Here is a 21100-nt window from a genome sequence, read left to right on the forward strand (position 1 = left end):
CGACAAAGCCATCGATGACCGGTCCAAAGACGACACTGCCGTCGACGAAGAAGGACCCGTCGACGCTGCCGTCGACAGCATCGTCGTCGATGAAGATAACTGCGTCGTCTGCGGAGGCCATTGACGCTCCGCCGTCGACTACAGGATCTCCTACACTGCAGTACTCTTATACGCACTATAGACTGACAAAGAGTACTTTAACGCCAGAATTAACGTCACCTAGCAGGGTCCAGTCACTGCCACCGACCCATTCTGACGACGACGGTTCAATGTTCCAGCCTGCGACAAGTCCATCAGAACTCCATGTTAAGGTCCATGAAAGCTCAGACTATGAACACCTCGGTCAGGATGAAGGACGATCTCAGGAGGAATGTCAAATTACTCCGCCTCCTTCCTCACAACCTATGGTGTGCCTCCCAGCATTAATAGTGACGGACCTGCAATTTCTCATAGCGGACTATAAACAACGGTTTCCGCCCACTCCGCCTCAGGATGATGAATGTCATTCCGGATCCGGCATCCCCTGACCGGGCACAGGCGGAGTCACCCCCAGAGGATATTGGGGGGTTTCATAATATTGTGGAAAGAGCTGCGGCACGGTTTAAAATCGAAATGACCACGCAAACCCAGGATTGCTTCCTGTATGACTTCAAAGAGCCATTCAAGAAGATTGTACGATCCATCCCTATCATTGAGTATGTCTGGGATCAAGGGGTGAAGATAATGCAGAACCCCTCATCTCTGATTCCAGTTCCGCCCAGACTTGACAAGAAATATAAGGCCCCAGCCACGGCTCCGGCATGCCTTATAGACCAAACGAAACCGGACTCTTTTATTACGCAGGCTGCACAACGTGTCTAGTAATCCGTCGGCAGCATTGACTGCTCCACCGGATAAGGAAGGTCGTAAACTTGATAATATTGGTAAAAAGTTTTCGTCCATGTCGGCCCTTTCTATCCAGGCGGCAAATTCCATGGCCCTCTTAGGACGATACAATCGCCAGATGTGGGCGGATATTGCCCCATATTTAGAAGCAATACCAAGGGGCCAGAAGGAGGAGGCAAAGAAGATACTCCTTGAGGGCGAGCGATCTGCCTCGATAATGATAGATGTGGCAATGGATAAAGCCTCTACATGATTTAGACAGATGGCAGGGGCAGCTGTCCTAAGTCGCCAGGGGTGGCTTAAAGCCACATCGCTCCGCCCTGAGGTACAAACCAAAGTTCTGGACATGCCGTTCGATGGAATACAGCTCTTTGGGGAGCATATAGATGAGATGCTGCAGGGTATCAAAAAAGATACCGAGACCGCGAAAGCCCTGGGTACCCTCCAGTATAAGAATACTTCCTTTCTGGGCTCCAAAGGAAGAGGACAACAGACAAGAGGTGGCTATCAGGGATACAAAACCTCCTATGGCTCCTCACAGTAGTACAAGCCTCAATACCAGCAGAGGCAGCAACAAGGCCACTCATCGTACAACAAGCCTTCCTTTCGAGGACGAGGAGGAAATAAGGACGCAGCCAGAAGGCAATGACCTCTTTCTCCCACAGGTCTCCACTTTTTCTCCACATTACGCAGTTGGAGGGAAAATATCGAACTTCCTCCACAATTGGCAAAAGATCACGACGGATCGTTGGGTTCTCCAGCTGGTTCGGTTCTGACATACTTTGGAGTTCGTAGAGCCTCCTCCTCCGAACCCCCCACGTCCTATGCAGCACAAGAATCTGCATCTCCTTCAAAAAGAACTCTCTCTAATGCTCCAGAAAGAGTTCCCCGAGGTCAGAAGGGGAAAGGATTCTACTCACGATTCTTCCTAATACGAAAAAAAGAGAAAAAATGGAGACCTATATTGGACCTCAGAAGCCTCGACAGATACCTCAAAAAACAATCATTCTGTATGGTATCCATTCAAGAGGTGTTACAGCTACTCAATTCCAAAGACTTCATGGTGTCCTTAGACCTCCAGGACGCCTACTTTCACATACTGATTCACAAGAGTCACAGACAATTCCTGAGATTTGAGGTGGCGGGACGGCACTACCAATTCAGAGTGTTACCATTTGGCCTGAAGTCGGCACCACGCATTTTTACAAAATGCCTGTCTCCTGTGGCAGCGTACCTTCGCCAACTCCATCACCAGGTTTTCCCCTACTTGGACGACTGGCTCGTCAAGGCTCCTACTCTGATAGGCGTAACCAGATCTTCCAACACTTGTCTTCAACTCTTCGAGAGCCTAGGACTTACGCTCAACCAGGAACAATCTGTCCTTCAACCATCGCAACGTCTCACTTTCCTGGGAGCAACTCTGGACACGCACCAGGGAAAGGCCTTCCCTTCACTGGAGCGTCAAATCAAACTGAGGTCTCTAGCAAGCCGAGTTCTGACCAAAAAGACCATCAAGGTGCGACTCTTCAAATCATTGTTGGGGATGATGTCCTCCAATATCCTACTAATTCCACACTGCCGCCTTCGTATGCGCCCATTACAAGAAGCGTTGTCTTCTCAGTGGATCCAGTGTTTGGGGTCCTTCGACGATCTGATCAAAATCACGCCAGTCATGACGCAGGCCCTGCACTGGTGGCTACAAACAAAAAATCTGAACCAGGGCCTTCCTTTCCTGCTTTCAATCTCACCCCACGTAATAACAACAGATGCCTCGCTGGAAGGATGGGGTGCGTTCCTGCAGGAGCTCCGGATCAACGGCCAATGGTCACTGGCAGAAAAGGAGCTGCACATCAACCTGCTCGAGTTGAGGGCAGTATACCTGGCTCTTCGAGCATTCCTGCCTGCGGATCAGGAACTCCCTAGTGCTTGTGAGAACCGACAACACCACCACAATGCACTATTTGAACAAACAAGGGGGTACTCGATCGATGACGTCTCAAGAATCTCAACGAATTTGGAAATGGCTACTCCGCAACAACATTTCTCTTCGAGCCGAGTATGTCCCAGGGGCAGACAATACCCTGGCGGGCTCTCTAAGCAGACAACGCTCCATTTGCCACAAGTGGGAGCTCGACCACCATGCTCTCAGCGCAGTTTTCTCCCGCTGGGGCACACCTACCTGGACCTGTTTGCAACAGAAAGCAGCGCAAAATGCCAACATAATGCAACCTGGCTTCCCCAGCCAAGATCTCTCGGGGATGCATTTTCGATGGCATAGTGCAACGTATTTGCTTACGCATTTCCTCCATTTCCCCTGATTCCCAGGGTTCTCTGGAAAATGAAGACAGAGCGCTGCACCCTGATCCTGGTAGCCCCAGCGTGGCCGCGCCAACACTGGTTTACAGAACTCCACCTTCTATCGCTGGAGCCGCCGATTCCATTCAGGCCATACCCGAATCTCCTCACTATGAACCAGGGGCAAGTCCAGCATCCAGATCCGACATCTCTCCGATTATCGGCTTGGCTCCTGAGTTCAGAGAGTTCCAGGACTTAGACATTCCTCAAGAGTGCAGAGCAGTCTTGGCCCAGGCCCGGGCAGACAGTACCAACAAGACGTATTCCCTTAAGTGGAAAAGGTTCTGTATGTGGTGCAAGGCTAACAAACTGCATCCGTTTTCGTCATCTCCAGCGCAGCTGCTGCCTTACTTACTTCATCTGGCTAACTCTGGATTGGCCCACGCCTCAATAAAGGTCCATCTGACGGCCATCTCTCGATTTAGGCGCTCTTCGTCTGGAACGTCACTATGGTCCAATAGACTGGTCAAGCAATTTCTGAAAGGGTTATTCAGAACATTCCCTCCAGTGACACCGTTACCACCTACGTGGAACCTCAACATTGTCTTGGCTCAGTTGATGAAACACCCCTTTGAGCCAATTCATAAAGCAGATATCAAATACTTGTCATGGAAGACAGCTCTTATTGGCTCTCACGTCAGCAAGGAGAGTGAGTGAGCTTCAGGCTTTATCTATTCAGGACCCTTTCATTCAATTCAAACAGGACAGAGTCATCTTAAGGACCAATCCTAAGTTCATACCAAAGGTTCCGTCTACTTTTCATTTCAATGAACCTATTGTTCTAAAGACTTTCTTTCCGAATTGTTAGAATTGGGGGTCTCTGGTTGGCGCAAGTATGCACTTGTGGCAAGCAGGGACCCTCTCCTCTAAGTCCGGGCGAAGGATGACCCCTTAGAATTACCCTTGCTCACCCTCTATGTGCGTGGCGTGAGCAGCCAAGGCTATTCTTCAGGCGTTATTCAGTTAAGCATTTGTAATAACACACACAGTAAAATGTACCAATCCCCCCACAAATGGACACCAGGCTGTGAATATATAAAAATACGTTCCTTTATGTAAAAATATATGCAGGTATGACTTATCACAAGACCAATAATGCTTTTCTATGCCACAAGATTGTAACTGGCAAGCTTCTCTTCTTTATAGTCCAAAAAGGGGTTTCTGTTCACTTTGAATCACTTCCTAACAGTTCTCTTAGTTCTTTGCACATGTTTCCCCACACTGCGGCTCGGGCCGGGCTGTCTGTGCGGCTCGTAGCGCTTCCCTGCGCGTTGCACGGCCCGAGAGGTGGAGTCCTGCTGACTCCCACGCTTCTCGCGGTGCGCAGAGTACGGCTCTAGTGCGGCTCGCACTTGGTTGCAGAGGAAGAGCCGTCCAGGCCGGGTACGCGCCGCAGACTGTCAGCGGGGCGGCGGACAGCGGGGAGCGTACTGGACACGGCGAGGCACACAGAAATAACGGGGAAATAAAACGTTGTGGGCCCCGAGCCCGTGGTGTGAAATGAAATGAAATGAAATGACAATTTATAAAGCGCGATGGCTACCCTGAGGCGTCCCAGCGCTACAGACTATGCAAGCTGGAAACAAAAGTTAGTCAGGGTAGGAGAATAGTAAAGTTTTTAACTGTTTGCGAAAACGAAGTAGGTTGGATTCTGCACGTAAGTTGATGGGGAGGGAGTTCCACAGTTTGGGGGCATTGTAAGAAAAAGAACGGCCTCCACTTCTGGATTTTTTAATCCTAGGGACTGTTGCCAGTGAGGAGAAAGATGACCTGAGGTGTCTTACTGGTTTGTGAGGGGTAATCAGAGAGTGGTTTATGAGGGGCCCGGTTTTCCAGAATGCTTGGTGGGAGATGCATGGTGCCTTAAACTCAAATCTGCGCCTAACTGGTAACCAGTGTAGAGTACGCAGGCCGGCCTTCGTTGACACACGCCTAGGAATTTGAAGAAGAGTCCGGGCTGCCGCATTCTGCGCCACCTGAAGAATATTCAGAGTAAGTTGGGGGGCGCCTAAGTGCAGGGCGTTTCCAAAGTCCAATCTGGAGAGGATCAGACCCTGAACCACTATTTTCCTAGCTTCAAAAGGTGGAAGGGGAAGGATCTTCCGGATTAGCTTAAGAAGGCCAAAACAGGTTGCCGAGAGTTTGGTGGCTTGGGCATTGAAGCTCAGAGTTTTATCGAGCCATATGCCCAAGCTCTTGATTTTATCTCTGGGTAAGGGAGGCAAACCCAAGGAAGGGGGCCAAGATAAGCTAAGAGCCAATGGGGAGGGATTGCCCAAGAGCATTAACTCGGTTTTGTCACCGTTCAATTTCAGGTATTGTGGGGTTTCAGCTCGACTGTCGAATAAATCCAGAGACACTGGGGTTTTGGGAAGAGCGGGTTTTATTCCGGTATACAGTCTCCTTTTTATCGCAGGTATTCGGTAAAATGGAAGAGGGTTTGCCGCCTCCTCTGCCGCCTCTCGCACTCCGCTCCGCCGTCTCGTCTCCCGGTGCCTGCTGGGCGTTGTAGTCCGTGCTTCCGCCGTGGTCAAGATGTTTCCGGGTGGGGATCCGCCCAACGTGCCACAAAACAAAGGAAACCAGTGTTACTCAGTTGTCCCAGCACAATTAGTGTGAGGAAGGGGATGTGAGGGAAACACGCGTGCAAATTATCTACCCCTCGGTGAGTGCCGGAAGGTGAAGGAACCAAGAAACAGTCCAGAGGGGGATTTATCTACCGGTGTCCCGTAGGGGTCAAGGAGGCTTGCCCAGAGTACGTCCAGCCCAACCCAGGAGTCGTGACCGTACCTGTCCTAGCCACACTTCCTGGGAAGCGTGCTGGGCGATGCGCCTTCTCGGTGGCCTCCTGGGGTGTCGCTGCAGTCTTGCTTCTCTGTAGGGCGGTCTCCTCCGCTCTCCGCTTCTGGTCCGTCCTGGTCCCGCCTCGTCCCGCTTGGGTCGGTGTTTCCTCCTTTCTCCGCTCCTTCCTCGGTTCTCCTCCACTCCTCTCCGTCCTGGCTCGAATTCCTCTCGTCGTCGTCTTCGATCCGCCACCACTCCTTCTCTTCCTCGATCCGCCTCCACTCCTCTCCGTCTTCACTCCTTCGCCGCTCCCCTCCGTCCTCGCACTCCAGTCTCCACTCTCCGCCTCCAGGTGTAACACACACCTGTCCAGGGGCAGGGCCGGTTTTTATGGAGCGGCCGTGGATAGATTCCTGCTCTGCTGCCGCCCATTTAAAGGTACAGGGTCCCTCGCTGTCCATCACTGGAAGGCAGCTGACCACATCCGCGGTTTTCCATGTGTCGGTATGCTGAAACAACAAAGGGGACACATGAAAAGGTAGGCCAGGGGGGCCCGTGTCCGGGTCCCCCGTGTCACAGGTATGAATGTGTCATCCAGTTTGAGACTTCTTCCAAGCAGGTCCTAAGATTGTCTGGATTTATGTCATGTTGGTTGAGGGAGACCACTAGCTGGGTATCGTCCGCGTATGTTATTATTTTGAGACCAAATGGACGAACTACCTCAGCTAGTGGCCCCATGTAGACATTAAACAAAGTAGAGCTCAGAGATGAGCCCTGGGGGACACCGCAAGGAAGAGATTTACTTGGGGAGATGGCAGAACCCTCAAACACCTGAAAAGAGCGGTCAGTGAGAAATGATTCCAACCAAGAAAAGGCCGTGCCCCCAATCCCAATGTCAGAAAGCCGTGAAAGAAGTGTACTATGGTTGACAGTGTCGAAGGCGGCACTGAGATCCAGGAGATTTATGGCCGCTGAACCTCCCTGGTCCAAGATCTTTCGTGCCTCCTCCGTCACTGCCAACAACGCGGTTTCTGTTCCGTGCCTGGGGCGGAAGCCAGTTTGGGAAACATCTAGTAGATGGTTAGTTTCGATGAAATCTACCAAAGTGGCATTAACGTGTTTTTCCAAAACTTTGCTCATCCAAGGAAGCAAAGATATGGGCCTGTAATTCTTTAGCTCGGACTGGTCGAGATTTTTTTTTTTAAAAGAGCCCTGACCATCGCACGTTTCCAGGGTGGAGGTACCACACCTGAGCCCAGCGAGGAATTCAATAGGTTAAGCACTGTGGGAAGAATGATGTCGTTGACCATTTGCAGTGACCGAGAGGTAGCTGGGTCCTTGGGCGAGCCTGATCTGACCTGAGGTACTATGGAGTTTAAGAGACAAGGATTAAGTGACGGAAAGGCTCGTATGGAGACTGTGTGATGAATGACGGAGGGCAGGATATTTGGGGATTGGACAGTAGGGGAAGCGGGCGGGAAAGCAGAGTAAATGATTTGGATTTTTTCCGAGAAGAATTCCGCAAGATCATTACAGCGGACTTGTGCGTTGCTTGGGTCTAATGACTGCTCTGGGCACTCTAACAGGGATTTTGCTATCTTATAGATTTCTTTAGGTTTAGACGCCGCTGAGTTAATTTTTTCAGCGAAAAAGGCCGATTGGGCCCTTTTAATCTCCCCTTTATATGCTCTGAGCATGAGTCTATAGTTGCTTTTACTGACAGGCGAGAAATCTAGTCTCCATTTTCTTTCAAGACGTTTGCACTTGGATTTTAAATCCCAGAGAGTAGGGGAGTACCAAGGAGCCGTCTTGGCCCTTCGCTTAGGGTCCGCGGTGCTCAAGGGAAGAACGATGTCTAAGGAATTAGAGATCCACCCGTTAAAATCCTCGTTAGCTGAGGTGGGGTCTGGGTCTGCTGGTTCGTTCTCAGGTGCGACGTCCACACTCGATTTTGTCTGCCACTGGCAGACGGGTTGGTGCGCTTTGGTCGCGGGGCGTACCTTGGGGTCTGCTAAGGCAGCAGGCGAGCTCACAAAGGCGGACGCGGCACGGGGGACCTCCGGTACGGCTCGTACAGGGGGAGATCCCTTCCGGGTGCGGCGCGACCTTTTCCACAGGTCCGAGGGCACAGCGGGGCGGCCGGGTGCGAAGCAACACACAGGCGGCCGTCCAGGCTTGGAAGTGCACTCGTAGGACCAGGATTCCGGCGGGAGGGGGGAAGACCAGCTATCCAGGCGCTCCAGTAGCGAGAAGGAGCAGAGGAGCGGGCGGCTTGACCCGAGGGGCAGAGAGCGGCTCTAGGCAGAGCGAGGCTCTCAACGGGTAGAAGGGCGGGCCGCTCCCGAGTGCCAAAACTCTAGGAGGGGGCGAGGGGGGCGCAGTCTTACCTCCGGCGGGAGGAACTCACGGCTCCGTTGCAGATGAGCCAAGACACAGAGAACCCACTAGTCCTGGGTTCAGATCAGGGGGCAAGCTCAAACAAGCCCTTGGATAATGTTTCAAAGCACAAGTCTGCAAAGTCTTTTCAAAGTCTTCTCCTCTCCTTCCTCAGCAAGGCAAGCAGCAGGCCAGTCCTTCCAGCGTCTTCTTCTCCTTCTAGTTGGGTAGAGGTTATTTGTGGGAACCAGGATTCTGATTTACAAGGAGCAGGGCTCCTACTTTTATACAGCATTTCTTTTGTCTTTTCAGGCCAGGGGGGCCTCTGCATAACTTCTTTCAGTCTCTGAGCACTTGTTGGGTGTACTTCTGGCTTCTGCTTCCAGTGTGAGGGACAAGCACATCAGACGCTCCACAGGAGGTGGAGCCAGCATTGTGTGGACAGGGGCAGCCAGGAGTACCTTGATGACAGTGCTTCGCCCTTCCTGGGCCAGGTGCAGGCTGAGTCATCAGTCGCTCCCCAGGGGGCGGAGCCAGCATTGTGGTGGCAGAGCACAGCCCTATTAAAAGTCCAGGGGCACTTCTACCTCCCACTAAGGTGTAATCCTTGCATTCACCACCTGTCATCCCCCAGCCCTGTCACTCACACATCCCAGACAGTCAGATACACATACTAGCAGAGGCGGGCTGAAATGGTTACGCAAGCAAATGCTGACTTTCTAAAAGTAGCATTTGCAAACACAGGATATTAAAATAAACTTTGCTAAAAGAAGTATTTTATTATCCTGAGTTCAGGCATACTAAACTTTATTTTCTACCATGTTCCCTGAGCCCGCTGGGATTATAGAGTGTAATAATTCCAGCAGTCCATCTGGCCTAAAGGGAACAGGTAGCCTTACAATAGTGAAAAACGAATTTGGCAGTAATTCACTATTAGGACATGCCACACACATCAGAGCATGTCCTACCTTACACTTACAATGCACCCTGCCCTTGGGCCTACCATAGGAGTGACTAATATGAAGTTAAGGGAAGGTTTAGGGGCTGGCAAGTGTGTGCACTTGCCCAGCCAGCATGACAGTACCAGACTGCATGCAGGTTCTGCAATGGCAGACCCTAGACATATTTTAAAAGGCTGCTTCTGTGGGTGGCGCAACCAGCGCTGCAGGCCCACTAGCAGCTTTGGCATTTACAAGCCCTGGCACTCCTGGTGCACTTTACTGGGGACTGACAGTAAATCCAATGAACCAATCAGGAATATCAATCACAGTTACACTTTACATAGGGAGCACTTGCGCTGCGGCACGGGTTGGCCGTGGCGCAGTGCCCTGAGCAGCGGACACCAGCAAAAACATCTGAGGCACATCAGCAAAAAGTGGAAGGGAAACTCACGCCAAGGTTTCCGGGTCTAACATGAATCCATCCACGGCAGCGGAGAGATCTCTCCACTCTTTAGACCTGAAGAGATGTCTGAAGTTCTATATCCATAGGACGGAACAGTTTCGAAAAACCAGCCAATTATTCATTGCCTTTAGTAGGCCCAGGAAGTGTCATCCATTGACAAAGCAGAGTATTTCTAGGTGGATCTCTGCGGCCATCGCCTTCTGCCACCAACAGGCAGGACATCCTCTACCTTCCAAAGTTCGGGCTCATTCCACAAGAGCAGTCTCCACTTCCATGGCGCTCTTTGCTGGGGTGCCCATTGTCGACATTTGTAGAGCGGCGACATGGAAGACGCCTCATACGTTCACCAGGCACTACTGCTTGGACTCAGAACTTATGAAGGATGCAGCAGTGGGACAAGCGGTGCTCCGTCATCTATTTCAGTAGAGGTGAGCCTTCTTCCTTTCATCCCACCTTCCTATTTCCTTCTTGCACATTTCTTCCTACTGATAATGTTTACAGGTTCATGGGATTGCACTAATGATAAGGTGTTATTAAGTGTCTTCCATGATGTACTAGACGAAATGTGCTGACTATTGCTTGCTACTCTGATTCAGGCATGTGAATCTATGAAAGATACCCATAATACTGGATAAGAAATGCGTTACTTACCTGTAACTGCAGTTATCCAGTATTGGTATCTTTCATAGATTCACATGCAACCCACCCGCCTCCCCTGGAAGGGCTCCCCTTGGTTCTCTCAGTAGGTACTACTTAGCACTGTGCTTACGAAAATCTGAGGGACTAGGGCTCCTTCCAGGAAGGTTCTAGAGGGTGGTAGTAGCTGATTGGCTCCTGGCCAAACTTCGGTCCTTTTTACAAAAGGACTCCGATAGGTTACTAATGTGAGGCCTCTGGCCTATTAGTATGTATATGTCTATATGACATTACTATTGTTATGTACCGGGGACTCCCACCCCGACGACGGGGAATGATTCAGGCATGTGAATCTATGAAAGATACCAATACTGGATAACTCCAGTTACAGGTAAGTAACGCATTTCTTATTCAGGGTCCCCGTAATCAAAGCTTTTATGGACGGACTAAAAAGAGTAATACTACCAAGGATTCCTCCTACCCCAGTATGGAATCTCAACATTGTTCTCACAAGGCTCACTTTTTGAACAATTGCACAAATGCCCTTTACAATTTCTCTCGTGGAAGTTTGCTTTCCTCATTGCCATCACATCACTGAGGAGAGTTAGTGAGCTACAGGCATTAACCTTAGAAGAACCCTTCTTTCAGCTACACAGACAGGATAGTTCTCGGCATCAACCCTAAATTCCTTCCCAAAGTAATTTCTGCTTTTCACATAAACTAATCGGTTGAGTTACCAGTTTTCCTTCCTCAACCTGATACTGTAGTAGAACGCGCTCTTCACACGCTTGACGTTAAGATGGCTTTACTGTACTACAAAGATAGGACAAAGGACTTTCGCAAAACAATTGTTGCTTTTGCTTCACCTCACAAAGGCAATCCTATCTCAAAATCTGGTATTGCCAGATAGTGGTAAATGCATTCAAACATGCTATGCTAAAGCTGAAAGAACTTTAACCATATCCCCTAGAGCGCATTCCACTCGCAGAATAGGGGCTTTAGTGGCCTTTTTAGATAACATTCCTCTAGCTGACATATGTAAGGCAGCTACATGGTTTACACCACACACACACATTTACCAAACACTATTGTGTAGAGTTGTTAGCACATCAACAGCCTAATGTAGGTCAAGCAGTACTTAAACACTGTTCCAAACAACTGCAACATCTACAGGTTAGCCACTGCTTTGGGAGTTTACTGCTTTGCCCACCCGCCTCCATGAGTACCTGTAGTTGTTGCAGTTATTCATTGTACATTTATACGCATGGACATCTCTATACTACACTTATTTACTCCGTTCTCACCCTCTTGCGGGAAAACAATCTAACAATGTAGTCGATGCCCATGCGCAATATCACCGAATGGAGGAGTCATTTACCTCGTGGCTAGGAAAGACTTCTTTGAATAAAAACAACTTGCAAACAACCGAAACCCAACACTAGATCGCAGGAGTATGCAAAGCATGTGAATCTACAGCTCTACATGCCAAGAACAGATGCTTTGATGTAAGTAACATTATCCTTTTTAAACTTTTGTAGTGCCTTGGTGTATATGTTTAACACTCGTAAACTTTTAGAAAACACTCACACTCATTGTATAATGTCATCAGTGATGTAATTTGAGATGTCATCAGTGATGTCACTGACCATGTCATGAGTGATGTAATATGTGAGGTCATAAGCAGGGCATTGTGGGTTGTAAGTTATAGTTAGCTCATGTAACTATAACTGCTGAATCTCTATGGTTTTGTACAAGTGAAATTTGAACCTGACTATAACATCCCTTTAAACTTTGGGTTTTTTCAGTGAATTTCTAGGGTTTCTTAAATTCTATTTCCCAACTATAACTATCCTGTAACCTTTTGGTTTTTAAAAGTGGATATATATATTAGTTAAATAGTCTAATATTGTGCTTTGCTGTAGATATGTTCTAAGGGTGGGTTAAGGCGGCTTTCAATCCCCCCCCTACCCTCAACCACCAAATCGTGGCTAGTCATACTAATTAGTTTGAGAACGGAATATGCATCTGTCCATAGTACTGAGAAACTTCCCTTGGAATTGAGCATGTGCTCTACAAGTAAAAGTTATGTTATTATGGTCGATCAGAATAATTATATGAGAATTGTACTTGAATTGATAAAAATATACAGTGTGTGTGCATTATGCCAACCAGCTTAGTACCTAATTGCATTATTTTATCTATTCAGCCAAAATCAGAAAATGATTCTTGAGCAAGAACGTCTGAGGATTGAGCATGAAAAGCTGAAATCAACAGACCAAGAAAAAAGCAGAAAATTGCATGAACTCACGTAAGTATGGATCTGTTGCATCTTGTAAATCAGTAATTGTGAAGCAAAATAGAAGCGTAATATATCTGTTCTACTTTGTAAATTAAACGCAATGCAAGTGGATGTGTCTGCATTCATGACTGTGCTTGCGTGTTCTCAATGCTATTTGCAAGAAGGAAGGAAGCGTTTAATTTCAAATCTTATACCCAGTTCTTAAATATTTTGTATTTTGTTATTTTAAGTCTTTATTTGCTTTTTTGTGTGTCACTTTACTGCCTCACCCTTTTGAGAGAGGAGAATACAAGGAAGCTGGTGTGTATTGCATTGCACAGCTTTGCGGCTCTGACAGGTGTGCTGTAATACAATCATTGGCAATATGAGTTTGCCATCTTGAAATTCCTACTGGGAATTTAAGGTTTGTTGGAAACCTTTGACTCTCATAGACAAGAATCAATGGGGTTAGCTGACAATATTGGAGGGCGTGTCTAGAGTGATATACCAAGGTGAAAGTCTGAGCTGAAGAAGTACCTTTCAAATAATATTGACTGAAGAATATTTCTTTGAGTGGAGCAATGCACCTAGTGGATGTTTATTGCCACTGTATGTGAATCTTTGCTGTTGAGCAACTATCCCTCTAGAGATGCTAGAGAGATATATAGACAGGCAGAAGCAGATTAGCTTCTTACTTCTCTGAGATCTATGCTGTGGCTCTACAATGGGGAGAATGTGATGAAGTAAATTTTAGCCATTGGCACATCCATTTTTGTAGAACAAAAGAGTAAGAAACTTTGGTCAGTTAGGCTACGCCATTAACTGCAGAAACTTCTGTAAGCAGAGATACAATCTGACCACTGGAGAGGGGAGGGCACCGGCAGCAATGGTCGCATAGCCTTCTGTAGTTCTGTTTTATTCATTTAGTGTTGCACCTTTACCTATTAAGGCCCTATTGAGGTAATGGCTGGCCTCTTCATCCCATTATGCCATTTAAAAAAAAACAATCCAAGACAAATGTGTGCGTGGCAGGTGTCAGACAGTTTAGGCTTGCTGTTCCTTTGCTTATGTGAAAATCTTCTCGATACTCCGGAGTAAATAACGATGGTTGGAACCTAAGCTGCAATGCCATGAGGCTGCCCTTAGCTGCTTTGTATGAACTTAATAGTAGCACCATATGGTGGTCAGATAAATGGTGACTGCCTTGATGCAGTTTTTGGTGCTCAGTTCAAACCTGGGTCCTAAGTTGATGAGGTTTCTTTCAATTTGGGGAACCACTGAGACGTTGGTGATTGCAGGGCCCCCTTGCGGTGTCATTATGCATCTACACTGAGCAAAGTATTAATCTGGTCCACACTGTGCAGGAACCTCAACATTCTGGTGGCCTAGATACTTCACTTAACTCTGTTTTGGATATGTTGGCACCCACCACAACAAATGGCTGCATTTCATACATCCCTAATTACAGATTCTTGTCTTTGACTTTGAGTTTAAAGCTGCTATTTACTCAAGAAGTTAATGTTCAAAATAAGCTTAATGATTCTTGAACAAGGATACTTTTTTTGGCATTTCAGAATCTAATTCATGACATTTGCGAAAAAACAGCATCAGTACCTTAATAATGAACATTAACTGCTCCAGAATAAATTCCCTCCCAGGTGTCATACTCCTCGGCAAATATCGCCCGCATCACAGGATGTGGCAAGGTATTGTAATCGACATCTTGCAACCTCATCTGGAACTTTGTGGCAAACGCTCTTTAAGATACCACATGCACCAATAGTGTCACTTCAAATTTGCCTGTTCATGCAGACTAATATCTGAGACTGATGTACTCAATGATATTATGCACTTTGCTGGTTTCTCAGGCAATGCTGAGAATAATGTTGCAATGGTGAGTGAGGTTACCGTGGTCATTAGGCTGGGTTGCAGATTATCTGATGGTGTGGTACAGTCTAGAAAGATGTCTGTAGATAAATTACAGAGCACCAGATTGCAGTCTTTTCTTGCTTTTTGTGTGTCCTTCGGACTCTGGTTGCATCTCTACGATCAGCTTGACCCGTACCCTCTTAAAAAGAGAGGAGGGGTTATAAGAAGTGGATAGAAAAGTATGCCAAACCTCCGCATAATTTACGAGAGAAGCAAGCTTATGGGTCCTTCAAGGTTGTTACAGCAATGTTCTCTGGGATATTAGACAACTACTTCTGAACAACTACCCAGAGAAATAGGGAGACTTTCCAGAAGGTTCTCAAAGAATGTATGCCGCTTCTGGTGAGTAAAAAGCATTTGAACAAATGTATAATTTAGCAGCCTAAGGAGGCTGTATTGCAATTCCTTTAATTTATTTTAAAGTAAGAACAGTGACATTTTCAAGCATTTCTCACAACCCCGCTTTTGTGTTTCTTTTTTTTAAGTAAATGAAGGGGAAGGTCATGGCAATGTGACTTGGTAGACTGTGACTATGCTAGAGTGAAACTGCATGTGTAATGGTTCCGACTCCTCCAATCTCCCATCATGCCTGTAGATAGCAGTCACCTCAGTTCCTTTGCTGGCTCCTGGTGACAGGATCTTGGACAACTTTGCAAGGCTTTTTTCCTCACAAAAACCTTTCAGAACCTTCTTAAAATCGGTTCACTTGACTTCCTTAAGAGTTTAGGGCATTTTTTCTGTAAAATACCATCTCTTTTTGCAAAATAAGGCAGAAAAATGGCTAAAGCAACCCCCACTGGTTCTGTGTCCTGTCTACCAGAATCCCATATGCCCAGAAAGTGTCATGTCTACAACTCCCTCTTCAGGTGTACTTTGAAAACACTGAGAAGTTTTTTTCTTGCATGGCCTGGAAGAAAGGCAGAAATAGCAAACATTGCTCCTTGTATACTGCAATGTATGTTGTCTCCTGGGGGACCTTCTCTGAGGGATGTACTCCTCCAGTCATGGGTATGGTAGTGAGGGATGTCTCTACTTTCATGTGGGAGCCCTTCCGGTGGATCTGGAGATCAGAGGTCTCTGGTCTCCAGAAGAGCACGTGCTTCATATCAATGTGCTAGAGCTGTAGGTGATTTGGCTGGCTCTCAAGGCCTTCCTCTCCTACATTTGCAGCTGTTCTGTCGCTATCTTGACAGACAATACAACTGCAATATAGTACCTGAACATTCAAGGGGGAGGAGGGTCTCAACTCTTTTTTTCTGAGCGAGACATCTACCCGCAGATTCCTTAACTTTTGAATTTTATACAAAATTGACGTGTTTGTCAAGAGGCAGCGAGACTGTAGTTTTGGGTTCACCATCAAGGGATCTGGCCATTCTCTGAGCAGGTCTCTGAAAGTCTGAGCCAGCATTACCCGGCCGATCAAAAGTGGTGACTTCTACCAGCGGTAGTACTTTATACCTTCACCCTGTTGGCCACTTCTCACGTGGACTTGTTTACCTCATTGGAAAATGCTCTGTCCCAGCAGTTCTGCATCCTCTAGTATCCGTTTAGGCAAGCCATAGGAGGCGCGATTAAGTTGAGGCAAAACTTTCTGCTTCACTATTTATCTCTCCCATAACCTGGATTCCTCCAGTTTTGAGAGTTTCACCTGGCCAAGTCATTTTAATTCTCCCAAAGTGGCAGAGAACTGTGCTACGCAGGCCTTCTGCATCTCTACCTGTGTCCCCTGCTTAGTCTCCCTTTTTGGTTGGATCTCCTTTCCCAGTAGTTCGAGGGGTGGCTAGGGGATGTTCCAGCACCCTAGTCTTCAGAGGCTCACCTTCATGTCTGGATATTGAGCAAGGACACCTAAACTCCATTCAACTGCCACCTGAGGTGGTAGGCTCCATCTTGTCAGCTCACCGCCCTTCTATGTAATCTGGATATTCTTGGACAAGGATTCGTTTTGTCTCATGGTGCGGGGATGACGTTGTTGATCCCTTATGGGCCAGGGAGTCAAAGTCCTCTAGTTCGCACTCTCTGGTTCAGAGAGAGTGTGCGGTGGGCACAGTCAAGAGTTATTTGGCGACATCAGTGTTCCGCTGCCTCCCAGATCAGCCTTCCCTGTTCAAGTCCCCTGTTGTGATCACGATCCACAAATGGTTGACTAATTTGTATCCCCTCCACCGCAACTCCTTATGCTATGCCCCATTGGGCCCTACATCTTCTTCACCCTTTTTGATGGCGTTGTTGACTATTAGGACAGTCTTTTTGGTTGCTGCTGCATCGGCGAGACTGGTCAGTGAGCTGCAAACCCTGCGTGTCCACCTGGCATTCGGACCTGTGCTGCAAGATTTCCTTATCTGACTGTTCATCAACCCACCTGCTGGCAAGGTAGTGCTTGGGCATCTAGTCAACGATGAGGAATCTGCACAGAGAAGTTAAAGTTACTTACCTACAGTAATGAACTTTCTGGTGGTTACTCTGTCTAACTGCCCATTCCTTACCGATCCCGCCCTCCTCTCTGTTTGATGGGATGGTTATACAGGGGAAGTACCAATAATGTTCCTGTCAGCCTTTAGAAGTGCACTGTATTTGGTCGATATCACTCCATCTGTTCGCAACAAAGCCATGAAAAAAAGGACAGAAACTGACGGTTTTGTGCCAGGGTGGGCACTATATGGTTTGGTAAACCCCTAGTCACTGCTACCAGCGTTAACATGAAGCCTGCAACCCAACTGGCATCAAAGAGCTTTGACGTTTCCAAAGTTATAGTCTTGGTTAGAGGACCCAAATGCTGCATTTTCACATTCTAAATATAGACTAAATGTTCGCTCTCTGCAGCAGTTAAGGGAATGTTCATAAGTATTGCCATTTTGGTTTTGGTGTGATGGGTGTAAACCTGTTCAGCACTTTGAGTTAAAGTGGAAAAATAAAGTCCACAATGTAGAAAGGGTTAAAAATAGTGCTAAATTTGAGAACCAATTTGAGAGCAGCATAGTCAAACCTTTATTAAAAATCCCACTGGTTAAATTTTTAGTTTGGTTTGAAGTTTGGTAATGATGGCTCAAGAATCACAAAGGCTGAAGCAGGTCAAGGTAGGCATACCTCCCTATCAGTTGAGGTAAGCAAATGCCAGAAGTGTGTTGATGTACAAGATGGTGAATGCAATACTTGCGCAATATCTGCATCTCATATAACAGCACAGGGATCATGGAGCTAAAATAAACACCAACTAAATGAGCACCGTAGGAAACTGGATTTTTATCTAGTATTCCAAAACGAGGTATGCTTATTGGCTAACGGGGCTTAAATTAAGAATCCCAAATGCTCTCTTTTGTGGTAGTGTGGGTGAGCAGTTTAGGCTTATCATAGGGTGTTGTTAGTGCATTTGTTGAACACACAGAGTTAATAAATGAGACACAGTCAAGAAGAAACCAGCGACCCATTTAGAAAAATAACCGGGTTTTAAAAATGTATTTTAACACCAAGAACTTCTTTAATATGTAAGTAATTTGCAGTATTATTTTTGCAGTTAAGTAAAAATTTCACTTAAATATGTCTTTATGTGGTAATGCTTTCCTATGGAGAAAGAAACATATATTGTATACAGGAATTTGCAAACAAATCTCAGGGGTCCCATGTAGGACATAAGGTGCTGGGGGCCCAAGGTCCTAAGTTTCACCAGCAGTTCAAGTTTACCTGCCCTGGAGTGTCTGTATACAGAGATGTTGAACTGGTTGGTAGCCTTACACGCTACACATTATGAAAAGTGGGGGTGGACACCTATTAAGAGGATGCAGAAGGGGACTTGGAGACCAGTCTGAGACATCCCAATGGGGACTTCATTCGTGGAGATCCTGGGAGCAGGGGAGCAATATCCGTTTTCGTGGACCCGGGCCAGGGGTGCTCGGGTGTAGAGGGTTTTGGTCAGCTGGTGCCCTTGTGTTAAAGGCACCCACGGTTTTTGGTGAGACCTGCAAAAGGGAACACATCAGGTCAGCTGGGCACTCTATATGCTGTTCTCTGTGGTGCTGACGTCCCTCAACGGCTGCTCAGTCTCTACGGCTTTGGCGTCTGGATTGGACTCAAAATAGCTTTGGTTGCTGTAAGGGGTCAGTTTTTTATTTATTTATTTTATTTATTAAAGTTTTGTATAGCGCTAGCTGGACCTGAGGGGTATCAGAGCGCTTCACAACAAGTACAGAGGCATTAGACAGATAATGAGGACGGAAAACAAGGCAAGGGGCAACAGAGGCGAGTAGAGTCTGTACAATAGCAGCCAAGCGCAAAACAGGGTGGAAAGTCATAAGCAAGTCAGCCGGCTTTGGGGTCACAGAGATAATGGAACTTCAAAGTCCAGGTGGAGTTCAAGTGTGCTCCAGAACGCTCGAGGAAGAGGGCTTTGAGTAACTTCTTGAATTTCGGGAAGGATGCGGTCATTCTGATGTGTGGGGGGGATGGAGTTCCAAATCTTGGGAGCATTACCCGCAAAGGATTTGCTAGATGTTGTGTGTTTCTGGGATTTCAGGGGAATGAGTAGGAGCGTGTTGGAGCTTCAGAGGTTTCGAGACTGACCGGCCTTTTGAGCTTGTTGGCCAGGTATTCAGGTTTGCCTGTATGCAGGGCTTTGTGTGTGAGGCAGGCTGTACGGAAGCTGTCTCGTTGGTCAATAGGGAGCCACTTCAGATCCTTAAGAGCTGGGGTGATATGATCATATTTCTTTGTTCCCGTGACCATTCTAGCTGCGGCGTTTAGGGTAGAGGTCAGAGGTCCCAGGTGCGATTTGGCTGTTCCAGTCAGAGTAGCAATGCCGTAGTCAATTCTGGAGAGTACCAGAGCCTGTGTGGCCTGTTTCAGGTCTTTCGTGGGGAGGAATGGTTTCAATTTGTTGAGAAGTTTCAGGTTCAGGAAAGCACTTTTGGCAGTTTTTGAGATGTGTTCTTTAATGTCCAATTCGGGGTCAAGGGTGATCCCTAGGGATTTTATGGAGTTCGAAGGAACAAGAGGGACGTTCAGGGCATTTAAGGCTTTGAGCCATTCTAGAATTTGTGGGTTTTCATCTTTGTTTGAGATGAGGAGCACTTCTGTTTTTTCTTCATTGAGTTTGAGGTGGTTGGATGAGAGCCAGAGTTGAACTTCGGTAAGAGTGTGGTTCAGTCTATGGATGTCTGTGATCAACGTGGTTTCCAGATCGTTGTGTGTCGTCCGCATAGAGGTGGAAGGGGATGTTGGCTTTCCTTAGAATTGAGGTGAGGGGCTCCATGCAGATGTTGAAGAGTTGTGGAGAGAGTACTGACCCTTGAGGGACTCCTCTGCTGATGGGAAGAATGTCTGATTCACAGCTTTTAATTTTGATTCTTTGTGTGCGGTTGTTGAGAAAGGAGGAGAACCATTTGAGGACAGTCTTTTCCAGGCCCGCTCTCTCTTGGAGGACATTGAGTAGCAGGGCATGATCAACTGTGTCAAATGCAGCCGATAGGTCTAATAGGATGAGAAGGCTGCATTGGTTGGAGTCGAGCGACATGTGTAGATCATCCAGGATATTAAGGATTGCGGTTTCTGTACTGCAGCCTTTTCTAAACCCTGATTGGTATGGGTCGAGAAGATTCGTGTTCTCTAAGTGCTGGGATAGCTGAGACACCACACATCTTTCCAGAATTTTAGATAAGAGAGGAAGGTTCGAAACTGGTCTGAAGTTGTTCATATCCTGGGGGTCCAGGCCCGTTTTTTTTTAGTAGTGGTGTGACTTGACCTATTTTAAGGCAATCAGGGATGTAGCCCTCGCTCAGAGAGCTGTTGATGATCTTGGCCCAGATAGGGGCTAGAGTGAGCTTCAGGTCTTTGGTCAATCTCGAGGGAAGCTGATCAAGGGAGTGGGTTGAGGGTTTGGCGGTGGCTATGAGATTGCTTATCAGTTCGACCTGGATAGGTTGGAAGGAGGACCAGCGAGAGGATGTGGTTGCTGGTCTGAAGTGGAGAGTTGCAGAGAGGAGGGGGGAGGGCATAGTGCAGAGTGATCGATCAATTTTGGCAATTTTTTCGTTGATGAAGCTGGCAAAGTCGTCACATTGGGATTTGGACGCCACCATGTTGTCTGTCACAGGAATGGATATTTGGTTTTTGATGATGTTAAAGAGTTCTTTGGGGCAGTTTTTAGCATCGTTAAGGGCCGAACAGAAGAAGGACGACTTTTTGTTCTTGATATGGTTATAGTAGATTTTGCGGGCTGCCTTGAGTTGGTCCCGGTTGGGAGAGGAGGGGTTGGACCTCCAGGTTCTTTCCAGGGATCTTAGGTGTCTTCTTTCTTCGTTAATGTCAGTGGAGAACCAAGACCTGGAGGGGATGCTTCTTTGTTTTTTTAGTTTCCTCGGAGCCAGCTGATCTAGGACGAGCTCCAGGTTGGAGTGATAAAGCGAGGTGAGTTCCGTGGTTGAGAGGAGTTCCACCGAGTTCGGGAGGAGTGAGCTAAGA

General features: G+C 47.3%; 1 protein-coding gene across 2 annotated transcripts in view; it reads left to right on the top strand.

Annotated features, from left to right (window-relative positions):
* KIF5B (kinesin family member 5B) overlaps window positions 1-21100 on the top strand; it is a 795256-nt gene that overhangs the window by 508546 nt on the left and 265610 nt on the right. For both annotated transcript variants that reach the window (XM_078663342.1, XM_078663343.1), the window contains exon 20: window positions 12647-12748. In XM_078663342.1, coding sequence (XP_078519468.1) covers window positions 12647-12748 — 102 coding nt within the window. The remainder of the gene's footprint in view (window positions 1-12646; window positions 12749-21100) is intronic.

Source organism: Lissotriton helveticus, chromosome 10 (assembly GCF_964261635.1).
Source record: "Lissotriton helveticus chromosome 10, aLisHel1.1, whole genome shotgun sequence".
Classification (NCBI taxonomy): Eukaryota; Metazoa; Chordata; class Amphibia; order Caudata; family Salamandridae; genus Lissotriton; species Lissotriton helveticus.